This window comes from Erinaceus europaeus, chromosome 2 (genome assembly GCF_950295315.1).
Source record: "Erinaceus europaeus chromosome 2, mEriEur2.1, whole genome shotgun sequence".
NCBI lineage: Eukaryota > Metazoa > Chordata > Mammalia > Eulipotyphla > Erinaceidae > Erinaceus > Erinaceus europaeus.
In genome coordinates this window covers 92,450,037-92,472,361 of record NC_080163.1, presented here as the reverse complement: position 1 = coordinate 92,472,361, position 22,325 = coordinate 92,450,037, and the positions used below count along the sequence as shown (strand labels likewise).

Here is a 22,325-nt window from a genome sequence, read left to right as displayed (position 1 = left end):
TTTGCAGATGAAGAAAGTAAAAATTAGGAACAAAGCAAAGGATGTTTTTAGCTGGTTAGTATTTTTTCCATTTAATTATACATTATTTCCCTCATGGCATAGTATGTCAAATAATGGCTGAAATGGTAAACAGCAAAATAGCTAGAAAGTTACATTAAAAGTTTGTATTATAAATATGAAATTACACAAAAAGGGTTGTATACAGTATTTCCTTTCAGAAAGGAAATACTGGGCAGGGGAGACAGCATAATGGTTATGCAACAAGATTTTTATGTCTTAGGCTCCAAAGTCCCAGGTTCAATCCCCTGCATAAAACAGAGCTGAGCAGTGCTCTGGGAGAGAGGGGATGAGAGAGAGAAAGAGAAGTAGGGGGGGGGGGGGTAGAAGAGAAGAGAAAGAGACAGTCTATCTCTCTCTAAGGAAATAACCTTATGCTTAATGTGCACGTTGGAAATGTTTAAGCATATCTTCACCAACTTTGCAGCAGTTCTTAACAAAATTCTTAACAAAAGTCATTTTACATTTTGGCGAAGAGCTGATACTTAACATTTTTCTTATTCTTTTGTTATGTGTGAATATGACTGACTAACTCTGAATTTATAATCCGACTGAAATACAGACTTTGCCATTTGGGAACTGACTTAACCCATTCCCTAATAATTATAACTTGGATTCCACCAAAAAAGGATTAAAAAAAAAAATTCTGGTGAGGGAACTGATTTCAATGACCAAACTTACCCATTGTGAGTTACAAGGCATTGCCTCAGACCCAGCTTTCGGAAAATATCCACCACAATCTCCATTGGTGTGTGATCTGTCACTGTAAAAGGACTCATATCGAGAATGCTTCTAAGTTTCAAAGGCCGAGGACTTTCTGCTGGAAGAGATGGAGTATGCTGTGCAAAACACACACGAGAACTGCCCACGATACCTTCTTGTTTTTTCCTGGCACTTTCTGAAAAGAGAGAAGACCAAAATTTAAAAATTGGTGGGTTTTTCTTTAATTACGGTAGCTTGATTAGGAGATCTTTTAAAAGCAGATGTACCTTATGACTTTTGTCTCTTCATTTACCTTCCCTTTTCTAACCAATAATAGGAATATACTGAAAAGTAATCTAGCAATTTCTTATATTTGAAAGAATTAGAATATGTAAATAATAAATCTTCATATAAAAATACACTAGTGTAATTATATCCTGGTACAAGCATGAAGACCCTCAAACATGAGGTTCAGATCCTCAGTTTTGCATGTGCTAGAATAAGACTGTTTCTTTTACTTATCTTTTTCTTTCACATAAATTAATATATAAATCTTTAAAATATATATATATATATATATATATATATATATATATATATCAATTTAGCACCTGTCAACGCCCATGTTCAACGGGGAAGAAATTACAGAAGCCAGACCTTCCACCTACTGCATCCCACAATGACCTTGGGTCCATATTCCTAGAGGGTTAAAGAATAGGAAAACTATCGGGAAGGGATGGGCTATGGAGTTCTGGTGGTGGGAATTGTGTGGAGTTGTACCCCTCTTATCCTCTAGTTTTGTCAATGTTTCCTTTTTATAAATAATATATATATACATATATATATAAAGAAAAAAAATCAATCTGAAAAAAATCTATTTAGCAAGACTTAAGAGTGAGAAAAGATAGTTTCTGGTAAAAATGCCAAATAAAATAAAAATGCCAAAGACCGTATTTGTGGTCTGGGAGGTGGCGCAGTGGATGCAGCACTGGACTCTCAAGAATGAGGTCCTGAGTTCAATCTCCAGCAATACATATACCAAAGTGATGTCTGGTTCTTTCTCTCTATGTCTGGTTCTTTCTCTCTATCCCCCTATCTTTCTCATTAATAAATAAAATTTAAAAAAAGATCATATGCAGCATAAAAATTAGCCACTGATTATGCTTAGTGAAGTTACAGATATGAAAGACAAGTAAGGATGGTATGGCTCATATGTGTAATATATGGAGCTAAAATGCATCAACTTTGGCAGGGGCAGAGCGGAGAAACAAACTGTCTCTAAGACTTCATGAGAACTATGGCAGTCATCATGGCAGGAAGGGGTTATCACAAGTACTTTGGTGGTAGGTGTGACATGGAACTATCAACATAACCTTATAATCTTGTAAACCACTACTGGATCAAGATATAGATTTCTTTCCTTTTTTTAAATTTATTTTCTTACTTAAGAAAGGATTAATTAACAAAACCATAGGGTAGGAGGGGTACAACTCCACACAATTCCCACCACCCAATCTCCATATCCCACCCCCTCCCCTGATAGCTTTCCCATTCTCTATCCCTCTGGGAGCATGGACCCAGGGTCATTGTGGGTAAAGAACCTAAGACTGGTATGGTCCGGGAGGTGGTAAAGTGGTTAAAGCATTTGGCTCTCAAGCATGAGGTCTTGAATTCAATCCCTGGCAGCACATGTACCAGAGTGATGCCTGGTTCTTTCTCTCTCTCCTACTATATTTCTAATAAATAAAAAAAAAAAAATTTAAAAGGAACCTAAGACTGAAGAATATATATTCCTAACCCTCACAAACACAAGCAATTACATTTTATTGCTTTATTCCAGAAATTTATTATATACCAACATCTATCTATCTAGATATCTGTATAATAACAGATATAAATGCATAGATTTGCATTTGTATCTATTTTTTTTAAGAGTACCTATTGCAATTGTCAGGTCTCTTCTGAGAGCAAATCCTACTAATCTTTGAGATTCTTTTGACATTATGACAGGGAAGCCATTATAGCTGGTTTCATTAATCATGTTTTCTATATCATCCACTGTCATATTGTCCTGTGTCAAGACAGCTAAGGGAGGATCATTTCTTCGAGGTCTCATGACGTCAGCAGCCAGGGTGGTATGAGTAAATTCTTCTTTTGCATCCAAGAATGGGTATCCATTTAATCGGATGTGTGCTTCATAGATGCCTTCCCTGCCAAAAGCATCTCCAACCCATTTACTGGTCATTACTGCAGCCATAAGGGGAACAATATATTCCAGGCCTCCAGTAAGTTCAAAAACAATGACCACCAATGAGACAGTCATTCTTGTCACACCACCTGAAAAAAAAACATAACCAGAGGTCAAGAAGGACAGAATCTCATCAATCTTCATGTAAGTAAAATTCTTGGACTAGACACTTGATCACAAAACTGTAAACAGAACTTAGCAAGTTGTATTATCATCAAAAAGTACCTATTAGGACAGTTAACATTATCTTAATAAGCTCTAGAAAAAACAAAATGTTGTTTATAATTAAGAGGCTGTAACGTGGGCAGAGGGTAGATTGCATAATGGTTATGCAAACAGACTCTCATGCCTGAGGCTCCAAAGTCCCAGGTTCAGTCCCCTGCACCACCATAAGCCAGAGCTGAACAGTGCTCTGGTAAAAAAAAAAAAAAAAAAGGCTGTAACATTAAAGTTTTAATCTCATCTACCTCATATGAAACTGGTACAAGTTTGCTGTTTTGGTTTACAGATATAGCAAAGACATAGTTTCACCTTATAACAACTCAGTATTTCATAAGGAATTTAATAAAAACAAACCATAGCAATTTTACTACCAATTAACATTTTAAATTTCTATATGGATAATTAATATAATGCAATTATCTCCTCTCTTTTATCTTGATAACTTGTGAGTTATATTAATAGTATAAGTTTTATTAGCTCCCTAAGAATATTCATCTATTCATTTATACAGCTCATTATTCTGAACTATCATCTCTATACTGCTCCTTCCCAAATACACATCTACCGGACCCATGTCTCCAATTGTACATACCCTAATTGCTGTTATTTATTTTATTTTCCAACTGTAAAGACTGATCCACTAGAGCAGAAAATACCACACGCTTTTAAGACCAAACTTCTCATCTTTGCCTGAACAACTCCTCTTTCCATCTTCCTTGAATCCAATGACTGGCGTCATGTCATTCTTGCCCACCTAGACAAGTCATTTTGATTCACTACTTTACCTCACCTGGTCCTATCTGACCTGTTTTGCAAAATATCTTTCCATGGGTCCAATTGCAGTAGCCTCGCTGTTGACAACCTAATTCAGGCTCTTGGACTTTGTCCCTTAATTTCAATGCTACTTTATCTTACCTTCCTTGACTTCAAGGCCCCATTACCTTCAATCCACATTATAAGCCATGTTCCCAGGTTAATCTTTCCTAAGTACTACTTTCACCATGTTGCTCCTTTGCTCAAAAACCTACTACGGCTCGCCAGTTCATACTGTGTTAAGCTTAAACTCTTCCTTAACCTAAAAATAGAAGGGAGAAAGAACCTACTATATATTACACATCTACTCTATTCCAGGTATGTCCTACTCAGTTTACAAATGCTATTTAGACTCTATGCTAACAACTTTACATGAATTTTATCTTGTAGAATCTTCAGGACAATTTCAGGACAAAGGCAGTTATTATTCCCCTTTTAAAGATAAGAAAATGAAAATTCAGAGTAGTAAAGGAATTTTCCTAAAAGTCAGAAAACTAAAATGGCAAAGCCACAACTCTGCCACAGATCTGACAAATTCCAAATAAAAATTCATTCTGACTAAATTATTGCCTTTTCATAAGCTGTCTTGTCAATTCATTTCCCCAAAGTGTCCAAAATATACACTTTAATGTAATATCTTCAAAGTCTCAAAACTACTAAATTGACTCCTATCAAAATCCCTCTGTCCTCACACTATTATAACCTTTAATGAAGTCCTCTCCTTGAATTCCTACTAACCTTTTAAAGTAAATGTTATGTTCTAGCTCTCCTGTGTTATTTCAGTTCTTTCTTCATTTAGGTTCCAACAACTCTCAAACACTTTCTGAGTGCTGCATGATGGTTACATTCTTTTCAGTGTCAGTCTTATCACTTAGTAACAGTTGAGGATGAGCTTTCTCTATCACTCACTGTACCTTGCATGGTGCTCACCAGAAAGTTGGCTCTTAATACTTGCTACTTTGGTGAAAATTATTCTGCCCTTTGCTTTCATATGATATTACAACTTATAAGATCAATAAACACACATATAAGGCTATTACTAAATACTATAACCAAAGTTTAGCTGACATACTGAACATAAAAGGAAATAACTATTTTTGTGCCCAAGGAGACAATAAACTGCACTGTAAGTAATACAGATAATTTGCTCTCCTCTTCGTTAAAGGAGGATTTTTTTCATTTTTCTGTGAAGGCACATTAGGTAGTTATGATGGTAAATTAATCTTTTAGTAAAGCTAATAGTAAATAATAATCACTGCAAAATTCAAAGTTATTCAGAAGATATGCTATACTGTTACTCTTAGGAGCCATGCTGTTTTGTTATAGGTAAGCTAAGATCATGAAAATGAAAAGAAGCAAAAATCTCCTTGAATAGGATTCAAAATTTGCCTATTATAAGGAGAGTTTTTGTCATTAAATAGTAATACTAAAAGGATACTATTATTAAAATTTTACATTAATAATAAGACAGGTAAAATGAATAAGTACCGTACATGATACATACAATAGCACTAAAGTTTTATGTGTTAAAGCATTCCCTTCCTCTGTCCTACATTTTCCCCCTAATCATTTAGCATGACCTGGCTCTCAATCACTCTTTTCTCTCTCAGATTCACAAGCATCCTCACACAGACACACACAGTTACATTACCTAAGCATGCAGCAGCACCAACCATGGCATAAAGGCCAGGTGTAATGCAGTCAGCCCCAACCTCACACCACTCCTTAAAGATAAACCAGTCGTGGTGATAGTATGCAAGCTGTTCCACAGCTATCCCCACAATCCTTCCGGCAATTGCTCCAATAGCCATGCTGGGGATGAACAAGCCTGATGGAACCTGTAACAGCGGAAGTCTTAATGAGAAAGAGATTCTCTACACTTACAAGTCTGAAACATGCATTCTATGGATTTTTTTTTGCTAATACATTTAACTCCTCACATTGTACTTATACTGCAAATCCTAGTATAAATAAAATTATAGAAAAATCTTCTAACAGCATAACTTAAGAATTTCATGACTTTAAAGTTATAAAGTAACAAAGCACTTTCCCTTTTTCATGAGAAAATGACCCAAGGGTTACTTATCCTCTAGCTCAAGAGAACCTTAAGTGTAAGCCATTAACAAAAACTTTCATTAGCCCATGGTGAATAGGAAAATATATTCTTCATAAAGCTAAATCAATCCAGTTCAAAATACTATCCTTCAATATGAGATTGTCATTCTCACATATTTACACTTTTTACAAAATGATAGAAATGAGATGTCATACTGCTCAAGTGGTACAATATAGAGTAGGCAATCTTATTAGGTACAATTCTCTTAGTGACTGTGTGTTCATAAAAAGAAAAGTTAAGGGACTGGGTGGTGGCATACGAATGCACATGTTACAATGCACAAGATTCTGGGTTCAAGTCCCTGGTCCCCACCTGCAGGGGGAAAGCTTCAGAAGTGGTGAAGCACAGCAGCAGGTCTCTCTCTATATATATCTATCTATCTATCTCCCCCTTCCCTCTCAAATTCTGGCTGTCTCTATCCAATAATAAAGATGAACATTTTTTCTGAGGGTTTTGAAATATCTGATACAATAACAGTAAGAGTTTAAGTTTTAAAAATAAGTAAGTAAAAATAAAAAGTTAACTTTAATGAGAGTAATAGTAACAAATGCCTTGAGAAATTCATTTAAAGACGACTGGAAGACTAATAGCTTTAGACTGCTCTGTATCCAAAACCAGCTTTATAAAAAACAGTAATAGTGAAGAGTGGAATGGATGGAATAATTAAAATGATAAAGAAGGGAGCTGGGCGGTAGCGCAGCGGTTTAAGCGCACGTGGCGCAAAGCACAAGGACCAGCCTAAGGATCCCGGTTCGAGCCCCGGCTCCCCACCTGCAGGGGAGTTGTTTCACAAGCGGTGAAGCAGGTCTGCAGGTGTCTCTCTTTCTCTCCCCCTCTGCCTTCCCCTCCTCTCTCCATTTCTCTCTGTCCTACCCAACAACGACATCAATAATAACTACAACAATAAAACAACAAGGGCAACTAAAGGGAATAAATAATAAAAAAAATGATAAAGAAATGGAAAAATCAAAATAAATCTTCTATTCTTCTGCCAGATACATTCCTTCAGCAAAAGCTAAGGGTATCAGAATTTACAGACCTACCAACTGCCTCCAGTTTCCTGTAGTTCAACTAAGATCAGAAAGGTTGGGATTTGTAAAAAACTAAATTACTACAGAAATAGGACCCATGATAGCTCTTTTATTTTCTAAAAATAAAAATTTAAGGCTTTTCTATTATTCAATTCTTGATACCAGCGGGTTAAATATAGAAGTGGTAACATTTAAGAAACTGACAACTCTTCCAGTTTTGCTGAGATGTTACTCTACATAATATAAATCTGAGAAAACATACCATTGCAGATAAATGCTATCACATCAAATTTAGGTATAATAACAAAGACAAAGGATTAGTTGAGATTTCCCAATATGCATTACTGACAGTTAAAACAGGATTATATTTACTGGCAGGTAAGTAATCACTTTTGTAAGTTCAACAAAAGCAATGTCCCAGGGAATAAGAACTAACTGCTTAAGTCCTTGATGAAAAATAATGTTCAAAGATTTGGAAAGTTCCTTCATAGAAAAAGGCAAGGTATTTATAGGCCTCATACTTATTTCTGACTCTGCAGTGTCCTTCAAACGAACATTCTTATGAAGCATGGTAGGCAGAATAATGTCTCTCCAAAGAGATTCCTATGCTAATTCCTATAATTTGTTATATTACAGGACAAGGAGGAATTAGGGCAGCACATAGAATTAAAGTTATAAATCTAGTGACAGAAGACTATCCTGAATTATATGATTGAAGGCAATGTTTACTGTAATAAAGAAGGCCATCCAAGTCTTCGAAATCCCCCAAGGAGAATAAAAGAAAGCAGTTCAAAAAGGTACCAAGGCTTATGATGCTCCACATAAAAAAGGACCAGTTGAGTGCAAATAATCACAAAAGTTTTAGAAAAATGTGGAAAAGGAATTTATAAGAGTTAATATAAAAATGAAGACATAAGAAAGGATAAGCTCTACAAGGTCAAAAAAGCCCCCCCCCAAAAAAAAAGACTCTGCCCTATAACCCCCTATAAATCCCTGTCCCTGTGTATATCTTTAGTACAGTAAGACCAATTTGAATATCTAATACCATAAGTTTACATAACAATATATATTAATATAAACACATAAATATATAAAATAAAATATATGAAATGTGTTTGTGGTTTTTAAGCCTTATTAAATTAGAGTTATTACTATTAAAACAGCAAAAGTAAACCTCTATAAGTGTTTTCAATGCATCACGAATTGTTTTAACATTCCTTCCACTAACAAATGGAGTATATATCTGTTTCTTTGATTCTAGGTAAACACTCATAACTGCCTAGACAAAAAGAATATAACAGAAGTCAGTCTGCATGACTTCTTTGATTAGTTTATTATGTTCTTTGTAGAACTTGTTTTTCAAAACCTGAGCTGCCACATAATGAAGATATCTCAACCCAGCTGCTAGGCATGAGTGTTTCAAATATAGTGAGCCCTAGCCATGCCTGATGTCAACTGCAAGAGAATCCACAAGCAAAAGATGCCTGGCTGAGTCTGTCCAAGCTGTTGATGCAATATCCAAAGCAAGTAGCTACCTTAATCTATTAGACTTTGGAGTAGTTTGTTATATGGCAATAAGTAATGCTCAGAAAAATGAGGAATTATTTTTGTCATTACATAAAATTAAATGCAATTGAATAAAAAAAAAATCACCCCAGTTATGAAAGAAACACCAATAGATATTTCATTACTCAGGGGGCTGGGGAGACAGCATAATGGTTATGCAAAAGCCTTTCAAGTCTGAGGCTCTGAGGTCCCAGGTTCAATCCCCAGCCCTGCCATAAGCCAGAATTGAGAAGTGTTCTGGTCTCCATCGGTCTCTCTCTCTCCCTCTCTCTCTCTCAGTATCTTTCCCTCTGTATATATTCTTCCTCATTAAAATAAACTAAAACTAAAAAAAAAAAATTGATTTCTCAGGACTAGGAGGCAGTTGATCCGACAGAGTATGCACCTTTCCGCGTGTACGGTCCTAACTGCAAACCCCAGGCGTCACACAGAAGCATCACGGGCAGCACCGAGAAGGAGCCTCCTCGGATGGCGGAGGGGTGCTGAGCTTTCCCTTCACACTCTGTTCTTGCTTCCGATCTCCTCCCTCTCTTGGTTTCTCTTTAAATTAAATGGGAAAAACAAAAACCAGACCGAGGAAACTGTTCAGCAGTCTCTCTCATATATGCCAAGCCACCTGAGAGTATCTTCTGGTACCACACTTAAAAAACAAATCTCTCCTTACAGATCCCAAACTGCTTATATCATCAACTCAGATTGGTACCTACCTTGATACCGAAAGTGAATACTGTCATTATGATTTTAAATATGAGTGCTAGGCATAACTGCCATATAGCTGAATATACACCAAGGCCTGCTGGACGATCAGGAATATCGTCAACAATTTTACTGGCGTTCATGTCATTTCTATAATCACAAAGAGAAGAGGATTCCAGAGGACCGCAGTCTGTAAAAAGTTCTTTAATCAGTTCACTGGTGTTGAGCCTCGTATATGGATTAGGGAAGGCTATTACAGCAGTAATGGCTGCAACAATAATGACTTCAAGAACAGGATATTTCCCAAATTTAGTAGACTTTCGGCGACGACACCAGGCAATATTTGCTCTAATAAAGAAGGCTCCCCAAAGTCCTCCAAATACCCCGAGGAGAATAAAAGGAAACAGTTCAAAAAGGTACCAAGGCGTATGATACTCCACATAAAAAAGGACCAAACGACTGTTACCAAATGGGTTGATGGATCTCAAAACAAATGCAGCCACTAAAGCAGCAAAAAATGACCTCCATAAAGTTTTAAGAGGAAAATAATAGCTAACCTAAAAAGAAAGAGAAAAAGAAAAATCAATGCTTTAATTTGTATATGTTTGCTTATATATTATAACTTAACGATAAATATCATAGTTCTAAACCCATATGTAATGGATTTTACCATAAGGAAAATACTAATGTCTTATTGACTTTAGACATCACAACATTATAAATTCACAGTATCAATTAATTATAAATGCATAGCAATTATTTAAAACACCGAATATTAATTTACTTTCAAAATTAGTTTCACTCTTAATCCAATCACAGAAGCAGAGAATAAAAACACCACCACTAACCTGTTAACTAATAAAAAAGCATTTCATTTGCCTTTTTCATACTTAAAAATATAAAATAAACTGAAATAAAAATAAATTTTGAAACATTTTAGCATATTTTATATGTCTGTAAAAAAGGAAAAAAGAATTTTAATTACTAATGAGAAAATAAAAACAAAATATTCCACTGAAGCAACTTAAATTCTGGAGTAGAAATAATCACACAAAAACTTTAAAAGGATGATTTAGGAATTAAAAATATTAAATAATTGCACTGATTACTATTTAGTCAATAGAGAGGAATTAATAGTTTTAAATATTTGTGTAGTCTATAAGAGCACTATGCACAGAAAAGCTTCATGAGCAGTAGAGCAATGCTGGGGTGTCTCCTCTTTATCCCCAACCCATGCCTTTCTTTCTTTCTTCTTTTTTTTTTTTTTAAATATTTTTATATTTACTTATTTATTCCCTTTTGTTGTCCTGGTTGTTTTATTGTTGTTATTAATGTCGCTGTTGTTGGATAGGACAGAGAGAAATGGAGAGAGGAGGAAAAGACAGAGAGGGGGAAAGAAAGACAGACACCTGCAGACCTGCTTCACCGCTTGTGAAGTGACTCCCCTGCAGGTGGGGAGCTGGGGGCTCCAACCAGGATCCTTACACGGGTCCTTGCGCTTCACGCCACCTGTGCTTAACCTGCTACGCTACCGCCCGACTCCCCATGCCTTTCTTTCTGTGATTGAAAGGAAACAAATGAACAAACAACAACAATAACAAAAAGCCCCGCTTCCCCAGAAGCCCGCCCCACTAGGGAAAGAGTGAGACAGGCTGGGAGTATGGATCGACCTGTCAATGCCCATGTCCAACAGGGAACCAATTACAGAAGCCAGACCTTCCACCTTCTGCACCTCATAATGACCCTGGGACCATACTCCCAGATGATTAAAGAATAGGAAAGCTATCAGGAGAGGGAATGGGATACGGAGAGCTGGTGGTGAGGATTGTGTGGAGTTGTACCCCCCTCTTATGATTTTTGTCAGTGTTTCCTTTTATTTTTTTTTATTTTTTTGCCTCCAGGGTTATTGCTGGGGCTCTGTGCCTGCATCAGGAATCCACTGCTCGTGGAGGCTATTTTTTTCCCCCTTTTGTTGCCCTTGTTGTTGTAGCTTTGTTGTGGTGATTACTGTTGTTGTTGATGTCATTCATTGTTGGATAGGACAGAGAGAAATAGAGAGAGCAGGGGAAGACAGAGAGGGGGAGCGAAAGATAAACACTTGTAGACCTGCTTCACCGCCTGTGAAGCGATTCACCCTGCAGGTGGGGAGCTGGGGGCTGGAACCGGGATCCTTATGCTATTCCTTGCGCTTTGCGCCACGTGTGCTTAACGCGCTGTGCTACCGCTGGACCCCTCAGTGTTTCCTTTTTATAAACAAAAGTTTAAAAAATATATCACTGGGAGCAGTGGAATCATGTAGGCAGTAAAACTCCAGTGAAGCCTATGTCAAAATAGTTAAAATAATTAAATTCTAACCGAAAATAAAGATTAAAGTTAAAAGCATGTTTGAAGGGCCAGTCCCTAGTCCCCACTTGCAGGGAAACTGTGAGAGAGAGGAGTAGAGAGAGAGATTGGGTGGTGGCCTGGTTGAGCACAGGTTACAATGTGCAAGGACTCAGGTTTGAGTCCCTGATCCCTACCTGCAGGGGGAAAGCTTTGCAGTGGTAAAGCAGTGCTACAGGTGTTTCTCTCTCTCCCCCTACCCACTCAATTTCTGTCTGTCTCTATCCAATAAATAAAGATAATTTTAAAAAGAGAATTGGAACACATATACTTAAAAAAAGAAAAAATATAAAAATAAATAAATATTGGTGTAATCAAACCCATATCTTCTTTTAAACTTGTCAACCAAGTTCAATTATAAAGTCACTAGTATTTCTACATAACAAATAGAATTTTTAAAGTTGTATATATAATGAACACATATAGTACCTTTTACCCAAGAGTGAAAAAATATTAAAATAAATTTGAAAACACAGAAATAAAGTCTGTGCTTATTATAGCAGCTCCTGACAGCTTTCAACCTGACCTGTTGACTGGCTACGGAAGAAGGGCAAACGCTAGAAGAAGAAGATGGTACCTATAAAACTAAAAATCATGCCAAGATATATTTTATAGTAATTATCTTAATTGCCACATTTTTCAACCTACCTCCTCAAGGCTAAAAAGAACTCCTCCAATGGGTGCACCAAAGGCTACAGAAACACCTGCAGCAGAGGCAGCTGATAGCACCTAAAAAAGGGGGGGAAGGACTTATGTTACATTTATTTATAAATTGAAATTTACTAAATAAAAATTCTTCATGTAATTCAAATTTTCCAAATGCCTTAGCTGAATTTAATTCATAAGCTTCTCTCCTCCAATCTTCTAAAAAGATTTTCTCTCTAATTGAAATACATTTTTGCCAGCTATGCTAATGGAATAGGTTATAAAGAAGAGCAGCAGCCTGGGAGATAGTGTAGTGGGTAGAGCACTGATCTTGTAAGCATATATTCTGAAATCCAGTCCCCAGAATTTCACATGACAGAGCGATGCTCTGGTTCTCTTTGTCTCTCCTCCTTTCTTCTCTCTCATTTATAAACCCTTCATAACGAAAGAAGAGGAAACAATAAATTTGGATGGCTTTCAAGATTAATATTTGTGAAGACTCAAGTCTATTTGCAAGGAAAACAAAAACAAATCAATGGGACTATATCAAATTAAAAAGCTTCTGCACAGCAAAAGAAACCATTACCTGAATAGAGAGACTCATGGAATGGGAGTTTTTATTTGTTTTTCTACAACCAAGATTATCAATAGGACTCCGTGTCAGCACTACAAATCCATCACTCCCTGCAGCTATTTTTTCCTTTTTTTTTTAAAATTAAATAAGACAGAAATTGAGAGGGAAGGGGAAGACAGAAGGAGAAAGAAAAAGAGAAACACCTGCAGACCTATTTCACCACTTCAGAAGCATCCCATCCCACTTGCAGATGGGGAGTGGGGCTCAAACCCAGGTCCTTGTGCATGGTGATAAGTACACTTAATGGGATGCACCACCGCCTGGCCCCTATTCGAGATATTTTTATGTTCTCTATCAGACAAAAGGTTAATGGTCAACATATCTAAAGAGTTCACTAAACTCAGCAATAATAATAATAATAATAAACCCATCCAAAAGTGGGGAGAAAATAAGGACAGAACATTCACCAAAGATGAGAACCAAAAGGTCAACAACACATAAGAAATGACGAGGGAGGCAGGCGGTAGCACAGCGGATTAAGTGCACATGGCACGAACCTCAAGGACTGGTATAAAGATCCTAGTTCGAGCCCCCGGCTCCCCACCTGCAGGGGAGTCGCTTCACAAGTGAAGCAGGTGTTCTATCTTTTTCTCTTCCCCTCTGTTCTCCTCCTCTCTTCATTTCTCTGTCCTATCCAACAACGACAAAATCAATAACAACAATAATGATAACTACAAAAATAAAATAAGAACAACAAAAGAGAATAAATATTTTTTTTAAAATGATGAAAGTCTCTGATTATCATAAAAATGCAAAGAAAGACAATAATGAGACACCACTTCACTTTTGTGAGAATGTCACACATCAGAAAGGATAGTAACAACAAATGTCTAGAGATTGTGGAGTAAAGGAAGCCTCCTGCACTGGTGGTGGGAATGTAAACCCCTGTGGAGAACAGTCTGGAGAACTCTCAGAAGGCTAAAAATGGACCTACGGGGGTCAGGCGGTAGGTTAAGCGTATGTGGCGCAAAGCGCAAGACCGGCATGAGGTTCCCAGTTCGAGCCCCCGGCTCCCCACCTGCAGGGGAGTCGCTTCACAGGCGGTGAAGCAGGTCTGCAGGTGTCTATCTTTCTCTCCCCCTCTCTGTCTTCCCCTCCTCTCTCCGTTTCTCTCTGTCCTATCCAACAACTAACGGCATCAACAATGGTAATAATAATGACCACAGCAAGGCTACAACAACAAGGGCAACAAAAGGGGGGAAAAATGGCCTCCAGGAGCGGTGGATTTATGGTGCAGGCACCAAACCCAGCAATAATCCTGGAGGAAAAAAAATAAAGAAAAAGAAAAAAGAAAAAAAAAAGAAAAAGAAATGGACCTACACTATGACCCAGCAATTCCTCTCCAGGGGATATATCCCAGGGAAACCAACATACTCATCCAAAGTGATCTGTGTATACCTATGTTCACAGCAGCACAATTTTTAATAGCCAAAACTTGGAAGCAACCTGAGTCTCCAACAACAGATGAGAGGCTACAAAAGTTGTTGTAAATATACATAATGAAATACTATTCAACTACTAAGAATGCTGAAGTCACCTTCTTCACCTCATTTTGGATGGAGCTGAAAGGAATCATGAGAAGTGAGATAAGACAGCAAGAGGAGGATGAATTTTTGATGATCTCACTCATGGGCAGATCTTAAGAAACAAGAGCAGAAAGGGGAAACACAAAGTAAAACTTGGGAGCGGTGGTGTATTGCACCAAAGCAAAGGACTCTGGAGAGGGAGTGGGTTGGGGGGAGTGGGCATGGGATCCTGGTGAATAATGGTGGAAAAGGACCTAGGTTAGGGTGACAGTGTTCTACAGACATCTATTATGATGAAATAAGAAATTTTACCCATGTGTCAACAGCAGTAGTGTAAACAATTAGCCCCTCAATAAAAAAATTTTTTTTTCTTAATGCCCTAACTGTAGTTAGGAAGAACTTTTTTTTTAAAGGCTACTTCTTCAGATTTTAGAATTCATTGCTTCATGAATAATTACTCTGTTACAAATGTTAGTATAACAGTCATGCAATCTAAAACCTGTTGAGTTTCCCAATATTTTCATTACCACAAATCTCCTAAAATATGATTAACAATTTTACTGGCATTCATTTCAGTTCTGTAGTCATAAAAAGAGTATTCCAAGGAAGCTCAGTCTGAAAAATTTCTTATAATCACTAACATAGGTGGTCTCATATGGGAAGCACAAACAATGCTTAGGTCTCATTATATAGTCAACCAGAATACACCAACACTCATACTGATAGTTATTAGCTGTATCATCTTTGGTAAAGGGATCCAAGAAGTGGTACACTTGGTTGAGTGTACTTGCTGCCATGTACAAAGACCTGAGTTCAAGCCCCCAGTTCCTGCCTGCAGGGGGATAGCTTCACAAGTGGTAAAACAATGATGCAGGTGTTTGTTTTTTTTCCTTTCTCCTTCTCTACCTCCCCCTTCCTTGTCAACTTCTGTATCAATCCAGTGAATAATAAAAAATATTGTAATTTTTTTTGACAAATTAGTCATCTTACCCCTCTATTTACCTATCTAAAAAGGAAGACAGTGGTGCTAAGTTTACAGGATTACTGTGCAACTAAAATTTTAATGCACTTAACATTTCTTCAAGTTCCAAAAAGAGAAGTACAGACTGAAGGTGATCTGGAGCTGAAGAAACTAGGACATAAAGGGAAAGCAAAAAATAAAACTTGGACTGGGTTTGGTGTATTCCATCAAAGCAAAGAACTCTGGAAAAGAAAAAGAAATAAATGGGGTGTGGAGGGCCTTGTGGCCCTGCTGGGTGGTAGTGGAAAAGGATCTAAGTTGGGGTGAGAGTATTTTGCAGACACATATCACACCGGGAGATAAAGTAAACCCATGTGTACAACTGTACTATAAACCATTAACTCCCTAATAAACTGATTTGTAAAAATAATAATAATTCAAGTATTTACTACAGTACCAAATAAGTAACCAATAATGTTAAGCTTTTTGTTAAATAAAAGTATTATAACTGTCAGATATTTACATGTTAAATAAACAGAAAAACTCACCTCCCTCTTTTTAGCTTCATTTGTGCTGTACTTTGGAAAGAGGTAGGAAAAAATATTTCCACAGCAGCAGGCAACATGTACCAGGGGCCCTTCTTTCCCTAAACTCAAACCTGATGCCACAGCAAGGACTAATGTGATAGTTTTGATCATTAAAGTCCATTTTCCCAAGTAACCTCTGATGATGAATCCACTCAAAATAGTCTTAATCTACAAAAGAAATATTAAGGCAGTTTAATTGTCTCTAAGAGACACGAGAACTTAAGTTATACGTTTTACTCACAAAATCACCTCAAAAGTTTTGGCAGATTGCAAGCAATTCACAGTTTTTCAAAAGTATTAACTATATGTTATATTCTAATTCTCTTCCCAAGTAAAGGTAGAAAACAAATGCTATCTCATAATTAAAAGGTGAGGGCATGTTAAAGGCAACAGAGACCTCAGTACAAGGGTTAAAAAATGCATAATCGAGAGTCGAGCGGTAGCGCAGCGGATTAAGCGCACATGGCGCAAAGCGCAAGGACCGATGTAAGGATCCCGTTTCGAGCCCCGGCTCCCCACCTGCAGAGGAGTCACCTCACTGGCGGTGAAGCAGGTCTGTAGGTGTCTGTCTTTCTCTCCCCTTCTCTGTCTTCACCTCCTCTCTCCATTTCTCTCTGTCCTATCCAACAACAATAACTACAACAATAAAGCAACAAAAGGAAATAAATAACTTTTTAAAAATGCATAATCACAAAAAGGTGAATTTGAATATTTGTTGTAAAAATATAGATGCCTTTCAGACATCTGGTATCAGAAATAAATTATTTTGCCTTCTCATAATATAGTAACTATGTACAATATTTTCCAATATTATCAAGAGGGATGTATAACAAGTATATTAATGAACATACTACCTTATCTCTCTTTTTTTTTTGCCTCCAGGGTTATTGCTGGGGCTCAGTGCCTGCACCATGAATCCACTCCTCCTGGAGGCCATTTCCCCCCTTTTTGTTTCCTTTATTGTTGTAGCCTTGTTGTGGTTATTATTTATTGTTGATGCTGTTCATTGTTGGATAGGACAGAGAGAAATGGAGAGAGGAGGGGAAGACGAAAGGGGGAATGAAAGAGAGACACCTGCAGACCTGCTTCACTGCCTGTAAAGCGACTTCCTTGCAGGTGGGGAGCCGAGGGCTCAAACCGGGATCCTTACGCAGGTCCTTACGCAGGTCCTTACACTTTATCCCTTGAGCGCTTAACCCGCTGCGCTACCGCCCCACCTCCCATACTTCCTTATCTTAACCCTTTTTGCAATCAGGAATTTCTCCATGGAGCTCTGGTTTTGTTAGACAAAGAAAAAAAAACCATATAGTCAAAAAAAAAAAAAAAAGTTATATAGTCAGTCTAGGCACTAGCGATACTATTCCTTACAAGTTAACCATTTTATTTATCTATTTATTTACTTGCCTCCAGGCTTATCACTGGGGCTTGGTTCAGGCACTATAATATGCAAATGACAATTTGACAATAATATTACCAACCCTATCATCAGCAATATATTTACTGAAAATTTTTAGTGCTTTTTTAAAATAATGTTTTCTGTCATATGTAAAATAGTGGCAAGTATTTTTAAAAACAACCTTCCATAGTAAAATCAGCTTACATATTTTAAAATGTATTTGCATAATACAATTTGTCTAGAAAAATAATCCCACAAGAGAAAACAGTAAACATTGTGACAATCACTAAATGTTTAATGATAGACAAAATTTTGCAAGTTTTACCTCTGGAATTCCAGAGCCACAGGCATATGGAGCAAATACTTTTACCAAAGAAACAGCAAGAAAGGCAAAACTCAAGGCCCAGAAGATGTACATGATGTAGTTCATGATGTAAGAACCAGGACCCTAAAATGAAAATAGTTCAATAGTGTGAATTTAGTTTACAATGCACATCTAATGAAATGACTGACATAAACAGGTAGTACTTATAAAAGGTTCATTCTTGTTTCCTTTCACAATAACAGGAGCTTTATACAAACAAAATATTAAATAGAATCCAAAGCATACCCATTCATATATCAAAGAGCCCAAGTCTCTTAATGCATTTCCAAGCTTTTACAAAAATCCCTAACTTGGTGATCAGAATCGTAGCTAGGCTTTGCTCTCTGCCTACTCACAATTACTTTTGGGAGCAGTTGAGAACAAAATTCCATTTGCAATTAGATTTTCTTCTGCTGTAGTTATCCTGCAGAACAGGTATCAGTATTACCAGTAAGCAGTCTTTCAAAAAATACTAATCAATACGACTCTTAGACTCTGAAGACTATGATGGAGGAAACGGGGAAGAGAGCTAGGACAGGGGTAGCAGGTAGGTATGAAGGTAAGTATGCTCTTTCATTCATGGTGCTGCAACTTTAGTGCTAAGTCTTACACAGATGTCAAACTATACTCCTAAAATCTCGTTCTTTTTTTTTAATTTCTTTATTTGGGAATTAGTGGTTTACAGTTGACAGTAAAACACAATAGTTTGTACATGCCTAACATTTCCCAGTTTTCCACATAACAATACAACCCCCAATAGGTCCTCTTCTGTCATCACATTCCAGGACCTGAAACTCCTCAGCCCTATCCCTACCCCAGAGTCTTTTACTTTGGTGCAATACACCAATAAAATCTCCATGTACAGGGCCATGGTTTGAGCAGTAGCACAACACTGGTGTACTGTGATTATGGAGTGTGGGTGGGTATAATGGTATTTCTTGCTCTTAGTCTGAATGAACAAAGTTGGCCGAGAGTGATGGGATCACACAGGCATAAGGAAGACCTTGGCTCCACACAAAAATCACTTAACATTGTGTACTACCAGGAAGAAAAATCTGTGATTTTCAAGAAATATCCAATTATGTGCTTCTCTTATTATTTTTATTTATATTTTCATAATTCATATATTTCTAATCACTATGACATAACATCATGTTGACATCATGTTAAGTGTTTTGTAGTTATACAAACCCTACTGCACTTCTTTTCTACAATAAGGATGTATGCTGGGGGTCGAGCAGTAGCACAGCAGGTTAAGCGTACGTGGCGCCAAGAGCAAGGACTGGAGGAAGGATCCCAGTTCAAGTCCCTGGCTCCCCACCTTTAGGGGGAGTCGCTTCACAAGCGGTGAAGCAGGTCTGCAGGTGTCTTTCTCTCCCCAGCTTCCCCTCCTCTCTCCACCTCTCTCTGTCCTAACAAAGACAACACCAATAACAACAACAACAACTATAACAATGATAAACAACAAGGGCAACAAAAGGGAAAATAAATAAAAAATATTTTTAAAAAAAGAATGTATGCTATATCATAACCCAGTAGACTTGTATATGACTATGTAGTGAACAAAAGAGTTTCTGAGCTTTTATCTGTTGCAACAAAGTATTCTCACATTTTCCAATCTATCCTATTACATTTATATTTTGCCTTAATGTGGATTACAATCATTTAAGGTGCAGTTAATTCTATAATTAATGAAATGAAGATCCATTCCACTTTTTATCAACTATTAATTCAGCTTGAGACAAAGTAAGACTTACCTCTGCTTGACCTATGATTAATTCTGCCCATGTTTTCCACTGTGGACATTTATCCCTCTCTTCAAATGTTGTTTCATTAGATCCCCAACAACACTGTTCATGGTTGTACCACAGTGCACTTAGGCAAATGCCTTCCTTTAAGTCTGTCATCCAATCAGCAGCAATATCTATTAATCCAGCCAAGGCCCCTATGAAAACATGTTGGAAATTTTTTTAAGTTCATATTCAAGAAATTGAGAATTATGAAGTAAAAATGGAGTGAGATTTAAAAAGGATTAACAAAGGACCACACATAAGAATATTAAATGCATGTATGGCATTCAAAAATTACTTATAAAATTGTTTAATATTAAACTAATGTAACAGTATAAACTAAAACAAAAATCACAATATAAATTAAATGTTTATTTTACTGAAAATAGTTTATAATAAAATTGTTGTCTTAAATTAAGACTAGCTACATCAAATTAATTGGGTTTTTTAGTTCTTTTGTGTATGTGTGTTTTTAGGGGGGGGGTTGTTTTTTTTGTTTTTTGTTTTTGCAGAGTTGTGTTCTTGCATACGCATGATTTCACTGCTTCCAGGCTACTTTTTCTTCTAATGCATAGAGAGGAGAGAAGGAGCTTCTTCCAGTGCAATGTCAACTCCCATGTGATGACACAAGTTGAACATGGAACACTCACTTAGCAAGGTGTATACCTTATCAGTTGAGCTCTTTCTCTAGTCTCTAAATTAACTAATTTTGAGAAGAGATTTAAAAAATACTGAAACAGCTGAAAAACAGTTACTTAGCAGAAAGTCCACAATATAGTTACTGAAGTCAGATTTTATTAGCTCGCTTCAATCGGAAAGTTAAATATGTTTACAAGTTATCTCAAGCTCATTGAAATTCAATGTTTAAAAGTAATAATGAAACACATTATTTGGTAGATTTTAAGTTCAAGAATGTTTTACTAATAAAATATAAAAATCACACAGATTTATGCCTAACAAACATCTAGATTCTTGCTTTAAAAAAAATTTCTTCTACATGCCAGATAGAACTATTAGTACTTTATTCTCCACACAAATTTTAATTTTTCATGTCCTTTTGGACATATCTTCCATGGTGGAAGCTGAAAGTCATTAAAAAAAGTTGTTAGTGTTTGCTTTTCAAATCTTCAACTGCTATTTATTAAAATCTCATACCATACAATCTTTGGGGGCACTTTGTATCATTTTATTATTATTTATCATCAAATTATTATAATTATAGATTACTGAGCTGAACTGCATGAATTTTAATCATTGCTTAGTCACTCCTATCTATATGCTATTGGTCAAATTACTGAACCTCTTGTACTTCGGCCCCTTCATCTGTAAAATGGTGATTATAATACCACTAACCATAGGATTGTCGAGAGTTTTTTTAAATATTTATTTATTTATTTATTCCCTTTTGTTGCCCTTGTTGCTTTATTGTTGTAGTTATTGATGTTGTTGTTGGATAGGACAGAGAGAAATGGACAGAGGGGGGAAGACAGAGAGGGGAAGAGAAAGACACCTGCAGACCTGCTTCACCGTTTGTGAAGCGACTCCCCTGCAGGTGGGGAGCCAGGGCTCCAACCAGGATCCTTCAACCAGTTCTTGCGCTTTGCCCCACCTGTGCTTAACCTGCTGCGCTACCGCCCAACTTCTGTTTGTTAAGAGTTTTATATACACGTAAACTTTTTAGAACAGTGCATGATACACAAATAATGCTAAAAGTATCAACTATTTATTATGATATTAACATCACAGATACTTTACAGATCATCTGGTCCATGCATCATGCAGATACAAAAACTGAGCCCAGAGATGACAAACACTAAATGACGGCCAAGCCTCCTGCCTCCAAGACTTAAACTTAAAACTTATACTCATTTGTTTAAGGAGAAAAAAAAATGCTTTTAAAAATCCAATGATGGGGGGGGGAGGCCCGCACTGGGCGGTAGCGCTGTGGGTTAAGTGCACTTGGCACAAAGCACAAGGGCTGGCGTAAGGATCCTGGATCGATCCCCCAGCTCCCCACCTACAGGGGAGTCGCTTCACAAGCGGTGAAGCAGGTCTGCAGGTGTCTGTCTTTCTCTTCCCTCTCTGTCTCCCATCCTCTCTTGATTTCTCTGTCCTATTCAACAATAACAATAATAACAACAAGGGCAATAAAAATGGGGAAAATGGCCTCCAGGAGCAGTGGGTTTGTAGTGCAGACACCACGCCCCAGCAATAAGCCTGGAGGCAAAACAAAAAAAAATCCAATGATATCAAGTAGAAAAAAACTGTGGGAAGAAGGGGAGAACATTTATTAGTTCTTTTAACTAAAAAAGGATTACACTAAGAAAGTTTTTTTTTTTACCTGATGCCAATCCTGTAAGTGTTACTACTAGCCATCCTGACCACGCATCATACAAACTTTTTGTCATTTCCCATGCTGATTCTTTCTTTTTGCTGTTAATCTGAAATTAGAAATGTTATGCTTCATTTTACAAACTATGAATAGAAGCCACAATTCTAGAATCTAACAAGTTTTCTGTTACTTTACATGATAGTAGTTTTAAAACTAAGTAATGGACACAGAACTGTGGAGCAGGATCATAATCAGAC

General features: G+C 37.0%; 2 protein-coding genes across 8 annotated transcripts in view; both read right to left on the bottom strand.

The window, feature by feature from the left end:
• The window catches only part of PALLD (palladin, cytoskeletal associated protein), an 811,300-nt gene that overhangs the window by 564,852 nt on the left and 224,123 nt on the right, over positions 1-22,325 (bottom strand). The window lies entirely within an intron of this gene.
• Positions 1-22,325, bottom strand: part of CLCN3 (chloride voltage-gated channel 3) — a 62,200-nt gene that overhangs the window by 11,305 nt on the left and 28,570 nt on the right. For 2 of the 4 annotated variants that reach the window (XM_060184174.1, XM_060184187.1), the window contains exons 3-11: positions 22,078-22,177; positions 19,704-19,891; positions 17,908-18,030; positions 16,148-16,354; positions 12,482-12,562; positions 9,463-10,008; positions 5,694-5,880; positions 2,698-3,096; positions 739-955 (exon numbers count right to left, since the gene is read on the bottom strand). In XM_060184174.1, the coding sequence (XP_060040157.1) occupies positions 739-955; positions 2,698-3,096; positions 5,694-5,880; positions 9,463-10,008; positions 12,482-12,562; positions 16,148-16,354; positions 17,908-18,030; positions 19,704-19,891; positions 22,078-22,177 (2,048 nt within the window). The remainder of the gene's footprint in view (positions 1-738; positions 956-2,697; positions 3,097-5,693; positions 5,881-9,462; positions 10,009-12,481; positions 12,563-16,147; positions 16,355-17,907; positions 18,031-19,703; positions 19,892-22,077; positions 22,178-22,325) is intronic. The other 2 variants (XM_060184181.1, XM_060184192.1) reach the window with 1 other exon arrangement.